The following is a 7,618-nucleotide window of genomic DNA, read 5'->3' as shown; positions in this document are numbered from 1 at the left end:
TGGACCAGTTTGCACGTCACTCGTCCATCTTCGATCGGTTGTCGCGTCGCCCTCAGCGCCGATAACATTTGATGTCGTGGGACAGGTCAAAAAACTCCGTCGCAAGACCTTTCCGTGATAACGGTGATATACGTCTCGGTGCTATCACCGTCGTATTATCTTTTATTATTATTTGTAACTTTTGTGTTACCGCCGATCCGGCTTGATTATTATATTATTATAAACTTATATTATTCTATTAAAATTATATATATTATATTATTAGTGTGGAGAAGTCCACTTATTATTAATATTATTCTCATTATTTATTACGTGTTTTTAATATTCAAAATAGTACGGCGGTGTGATTGACACGTCATAAATATATATATAATTGTGTTATTTATTTTTTTATATATCATTTAATGTATTAGCGGTCACCTCTTCTCGACACATATATATATGCAGGTGCATGGTGTGGGGGTGCATTGTGTGGTTGAACGGTAATTAAACGAATAAATATTTTTATTATTATTGAATGTAACCGAGCCGGTCGACGTCCTCTGGGTCGACAGAGAGGGTTCGTGCTACAAGATTTATAAGTAAGGTACTATATCATAATATGCTTTATCTTCTAAGAATAAGTTAGTATCAGTCGTATTATTTATATTATTTTTTTGACCGAACCAAGTGATTTTGATCTTAAATGCCGCGACAGTTTTCCTAACGTTTTTGCAACTCCAACAATCAAAGACAAGCACAAGTTAGTGCTCGAGCTAATTTCAAATAATACAACATAACAACAAATATTATATGAAAGCTATTAGCTAATATTAGAATGAAAGTAATTAATAGTTCATAAACATATACATATAACTAACTCACGATATAAGTTATATAATATATATTATTGGTTTTAGTAAATAAAAATAAAAAATGGAAATAGTTATTCTTCAATAAAATTACACAAATGCCAAAAATACAATACTTAATCAATAATATTTTATTTTCCAACTAAAATATTATAAATAAATATTTGAATTCCATAAACGACAGCAGTGCATAAATAAAAAGAATAATGATAATACAGTTACATTTATAGTAATACATGTATTTTAATCATAACACTTAAGTATAATATAATAATAATACCATGTAGAAATTTTTTATTGAAATAAAGTTTTTTTTATAAATTTTTGATTGCCTAATTCTAAAAAAAACTATTTAGTATTACAAGATTTTTTTATTATTATTTCGGCTTCGAAATTCTATAAAGTAAAAATGTACAATTATACGAGCAATTTCTTTTTTACCGTCAGTAAAAAGAAAAATTTTGTATTTCCAATAAATTTCCCACCATCTTTCTGTTGGAAAACTAAACACGGATCCAAATTTTTCAGCATCAAATGTAATATTCTTGAAGTCGTATTCACCCTACAAATTAAAAATAAATGAAGTTTAATCCATATTATTCAAATTTTGTAAAAGATGTATTTTCAATACTGAAATATTATGTAATTGAAATTTACAAATATTTAAAATTATAAACGCAAAAACTGATATAAGTTTTAAATATTATTTTTCACAATGAAATTATTTTGTAAACTAATGTAGGTATATGTAGTGCCATATAGATATGGTTCATATATAATACACAATATTATCTTAATCCAAAATTATATTTATATGACATGAAAAAAACAATACAAAATAGATACTTTTTTACCGCACCATATTAATTATTAAATTTCTCCATTAAGACAAAGATTTGAGATAGATACAATAAAGATAAAATATAGTCTATCTATATTATAAAAAAAATTAATAATATAATCCCAATAAATTAAGTATCTATTATAAATTAAAATAAATTTATTTTTAAAACAACCTGAATGGAATTAATTTTAAATTACACTTACAACTATAGGGCATTTTACCAAATTGGTGTTTGATGTTTTAGTGTTAGTAAATTGAAAAAGATAATTAATTTTTTGACAAACATCATGAATCTCATACGATACAACATTAACACAATCGATGTAATGCATTTTACATTTGGACACACTAAAACTTGCCTAGAATTAAAAAAAAAAAAATTAAATGACATAATATAAACACAATTAATAAACAATTTTAGAAAAAATTATTAATATAATTCTCCCCATTTCTATGAATAATAAAATATTAATACTTATTATGAACATTGAACAACAATATTTCTCATGGTTATTTTTGACTCTGTAAAGTGGTTAGAATAACTCATCTATCTGAATTACTCCACCATCTATATACTTATTACAACTTTAACTTAAAACAATAATTATAAACCGTTTGTAGTCATCTGTACAGCTTACAAAATTAAGTTGCAATATGAATGCTTTGATAATTCTTGAATTAAAAAAAAAAACAACAACAACGATAAAAAAAATTTTTGATAAAGATACACTATTTATCTTCTCCAAGGTGAGTGACACTAGACGCAGGAAAGGGCAAGATACTTAATATATATTTGTAATTTGAATATGATAAAGTAGTAAAGGACTAATACGCATAGGTAAAGTTATTATTTATTAACTATTTTCATGATTGCTATACCACTTGATATAAGTCTGTAATTATCTTTACGTTACTATAAATTATATTCATGTGGAAATCGAAAATCAAATAATTAAAGTTTATTACACCTATCATGTTTTGTTGAGTTTAATAACTCACTTCTTAATCAATATAAAAACCCGTATTATTATATTGCTTAAATACCAAGTAACACTATATAAGTGACTCAATAATTAAGGAATAAAAAAATTAAATAACACACGCCCTTACATTTATAGAAATAGAACAGATTGGACTGATAGTATGTTAAAATAGATTATTATATTTTTTCAATTTTAAAAGTTAAAATTATATTTACTTGCCTCCAATTGAGAAATACTTTCGTGAATGTTCACATGAACAAATATCGATTGTTTATCATAGAACTGTTTATATGTTGCTTCCTGAACCGTTGCAATCGTTTTGTTTACACTAATAACTTCAAATACAGTAAAGCGTACTTCACGTTTCAGCGACGATAAACCCGATATCGAATTCTAGATAAAATATGAATATAATATAATAATTTTTAGTTGAATTAAAATAAATACAGATGCAATAACTTACTATTAAATGAATCGAAATAAATATCGCATACAAATAGATGAATAAGAAACAAATAAACTTCATTTCTTCGAATTATATAAAATTAAACTTAGCTTGTGAATTAATTAAAAATGCTTAGGAAAATCCTCATTACATTTGTATTAATAAAACTTGAAACTCGTAGTTCAAATTGTTAAAGCTATACATTTATAAACCATACCTAGGTAATTTTATAATTTTTATCGTTATTTATGATCTAAACATTTTGAATTCATCTCTATGTTAAACATCAGATATTTATAAATGCATTTTCAGTAGATATCATTGTTATATAGAATACTTGATCATAGCATTATTAAAAAAAATTTGAGTTAAATAAAAATATAGGATTTTTATATTAAAATAAAAAATAATTTTTATATTCATTAGTGAACAATGAATTAATTTTACAAAAATGTGAACAATAACAAATATCCGCAATGTCAAATAAATAACAATACGTATTAAAGCCAAATTTGTATAAATTATGCACATTATCTATGCATTATTTATGTTTAATTGTATTAGATCAAAGGATTTTTATTTAATTTTTTTTTTTTGTTCTGTGAACAAATTTTTTTAATAAGTAAATATTTTGATGTTATATCTTGGTATACATCTATTTACTTCTGATTATATGATTTAAAGAATAGCAAAGTGTTAATAAAAAACATGATAAAAACTGACGATTGACAAAAGTCAGTGCCATTTCGACAATAACGCATACTGTATATATATATAAATATGAAACAAAATTTTTCATGTGATTATGTCATAATTTAGTAATACAATAATCAAAAGGCTTTAAATGAAAATATAATAGTTGTTACATAATATTTTTCTGTTGTTTTCGATTTCGCGTTCCGTATTATACAAAGTGAAGGTCAATATTCAAATTACCAAACTCTACTTTCATTGAATAGTAAATTAAAACTCAACATTTTCCAATAATATTCCCACCATTTATCAATCAAAATACTAAATAAAATTCCAAACTTATCCGCCTAAATCAATATATTCTTATAAATGTATACTAACTTATAGACTGTAGTCATATACAATTTATTAATAAGCAATACAATTATATAATTATGTAAAAAAAATAAATATAATTTATAGATCATAAACTGACTTTTAAATTTATTAGTACTAGCAAGTAATATATTAGCTCCATTAGTCTTACGATCGATCTCTTTTGATTGAACCGATAATATTTAAAGCTTAAGAATAAGATTTTAATTAATTTATTTTACTACATAGATAATTAAATATGTACGTATGTAGTTTGTATTGCCTATAGTATAGGCAGTTATAGGCCTTATAAGTTTTGTCCGATGGAAGTTGATTCCATTACACCACTCAATCGACATATAATCATTAATAATTAATTATATTAATCATTCCTAAATTTTTATTTATAAATAAAGAATTTATCAATTATCATAATTTTAAATTAAAATAAATATTAAAAGGGGACCCTTAGATCAAAATAACAAAGCATAGTATTTTAAAACCATACGACTTTGAATGAAAAGTTTTTTAATTTTTGTATTGAAAACGAATTTAATTCATCAATTATTTAACTATGTTTTAACAGAGGTATTTTTAATATCTTAAAAACGTTTTATGGAATAATAAAAATTTTTAATTTTTAATTGAATTTAAAAAAATATTTTTACGTTTATTGATATTTCTATTAAAAAACAAATATTGAGATTGACTTTAGACAAAAGTTAAAACACAAAATAAACTGTTCGTGGTTCAAACTTCGTTTTAGATTTCAATCTATCAAATCTAAAGCTTTGCAGTTTCGACATTATATTTTAATATAACTTTATTGACTTATAAATGTAACCATGTCTTTTGATATATATTTACATTTAACTTTTATACAGTTGTAGTATTGCCACCGCCAATTAAAATCAACCCAGCAATGATTAAATTACAAATATTAATATTATTAGCTGTGTAATTTATTTTAATTTGTTACAAAATCACTAAAAGAAAAATATCAACATATCCAATTTGCTATATTTTCTCCTTAGATCCTGATTAATATTGTAATCTTTATAACTAAAATGTAAAAATTCTGGGCAACGTTAGATTTAAAAATAAAGAATATTTGATTAATATATTTCATATTTTAAATAATTAAATAAATTAATTTAAATTGAATCAATAATTATTATAGTTTTATTTATAGAATACATTTCATAATATTATTCAACCTTTTAAATCCTCTAACTATTACCATAGCAAAGACAATGATTTAAATTCTCAAATTCCACATAAATTACGAACTTTGGATGATTATTCAAAATTTAAACAAAAATATTTTAAGATATTTAGCCATATTTATATTTTCTCAATTTAAACTTTTCTGAAATGTTAACTCACAATATTTGTTTACAATTGAATATACATTTATTCATATATTTTAATTTTTAGTTTGTTTTGTTTCATTAAGCTATTAGAAATGTAAAAAGTTAATTTATACATAATTTATACCAATACTCGAATAATTATTGATTAATAATATTAGAATAATTCAAAATCGTATAAATCATATAAGTATAATCCGACTTAATTTCAGAACATAGTAATTTTCTTTTCATTCATGCACAATATACAAATTTAAATATACATTTTGTATTTTAAAATTTGTTGTTATTGTGCTAATAATAGACTTATAAAAATAAAAGCTATGGTTCTATCGTCTGTAGTTATTATTATTTTATTATTCTGTTAAATCTATATTCGTCATTGATTTACACTTTCCTTATAAATATATTATTTTCTATAGGTATCATTAAACTAAACTGTATTCTACCTTCATAATATATTCATTATTTTACATATTAATTGGTATCATGCGATGTATTTCAGTATTTTATTTTATACGTCCAGTATCAATCAAAAATTAATTAATTCGAATGATTCAAAACTAAACTATTTAATTAAAATAAATAATTATGTTCATAATATTATTTCTGTAAATATAATTGTCAATAATATTGCAACTTTATTAAGTTGACTGAATTCTTAAATTTTAAACATTACTACATACAACATTATAATAATATCAACATGTAATCATTATATTGGATTCAAGTACAATATAAATAACTACTTAAGATACTCTTTTAACATTAACTATATAATATAATACGTATAAATAAATAAAACTTAATATAATTACAGAGTTTTAAATATTTACAATAATTTTATAAAAATCTTATATTTAGACAACTGAAATATTTGAAACTACAAATTAATCCCAATATTCCAAGTATAAAATATCTTTTATTTAAACACCAGAAACAAACCTATTAATTAAGCAGAGCTTACTATACATCTATTTCAACATTTTTAAAAACGTCGTGGATGTCATGATTTTTCTTTTATATTTTACTTCTATGCTGAAATAAGATATACCTTCATAATCGCATCATGTTTTGCAACAATAATAAAGTCAGACATGTCTATCGTTTCCGTTTTGTGTCACTTCATCATTATTTATTTATTATGTTATATTGTATATGTGTATATCATAATAATATATATATATTTAATGTCCAGCTAGTAACCTTGACAGATTACCGGAAAATCAAGAAAAGATAAATTACGCTACTTTCACCCATGATTTCTACATCAATCTGGTCCCGACGATGATTGCGCAACGGTCTCTAGATGAGTATGGTCCGTTGAACGTAACTACCGCCACCAGCCAGAGATTATTGTCACTGTTACATATCGATATTTTGACGTTAGAAGCCTGTCGACCGTTATTGTTTAAAGATAGAAAAATAATAGCAATAAAAATGGCCAATTTGATGTGCAACCATGACACAATATTACCCAAACCAATAATCCCAATGGATTACATCGTCGTAATTTTCAAACAATATCTTCAAACGTATCAACAGATCGTACAACACTTAATGATATAGTTTTATCTGTCCTCACTACCTAACAAATGTAATAATAAAATAATTCGGTACGTGTAAGAATTTAAGAAGATTTAATAATAACAATTATAAACTGCGTACGCTTCAGTACAGCCAAATCAGACAGATTCAAACACATACAAGTATACAACTAAACTAATGACGACGTACGATTTCGTTAACACCATAAGACTTATATTACTATACTTGGAATATTTTTACTCTTCGTTCTAAGAATGATGTTTAGCAAAAATAAGGAGAAAAACAGTTAATTTGTGAGCAATTTCATGAAAATTCTGATTTCGTCACAACACGAATTACTGATGAGTCCGATCAAAATATAATATAATTCTAAACACAACAATAAAACAATCGAATAACAGTAAATGGTGACTGTGTTATTTTAAAACCTGAAGAAATTTCACATTTCGGATGGTTGGGAAGAATTCATAGAAAACTCATATTGGCTGAATCACTTCATCGATAATGGCCATCTAAGCAATAAATAATAT

The 7,618-nt window shown here is 23.9% G+C and overlaps 1 protein-coding gene across 1 annotated transcript; it reads right to left on the bottom strand.

Moving 5' to 3' along the window:
• Window positions 1-1,308: 1,308 nt before the first annotated feature.
• Window positions 1,309-6,639, bottom strand: LOC112600311 (the record flags this gene model as incomplete). Its single annotated transcript, XM_025347504.1, has 4 exons — window positions 6,595-6,639; window positions 2,898-3,071; window positions 1,899-2,054; window positions 1,309-1,413 (listed from the first exon to the last, which is right to left on the bottom strand). Coding segments are annotated over exons 1-4 (480 nt in total), but the record flags the coding sequence as incomplete, so codon positions are not given.
• Between the last annotated feature and the right edge of the window lie 979 nt (window positions 6,640-7,618).

Source organism: Melanaphis sacchari, unplaced genomic scaffold (assembly GCF_002803265.2).
Source record: "Melanaphis sacchari strain LSU unplaced genomic scaffold, SCAv2.0 Contig637_pilon_pilon, whole genome shotgun sequence".
NCBI lineage: Eukaryota > Metazoa > Arthropoda > Insecta > Hemiptera > Aphididae > Melanaphis > Melanaphis sacchari.
The sequence above is the reverse complement of the archived record's forward strand: the minus strand, read 5'-3'. Positions and strand labels throughout refer to the sequence as shown.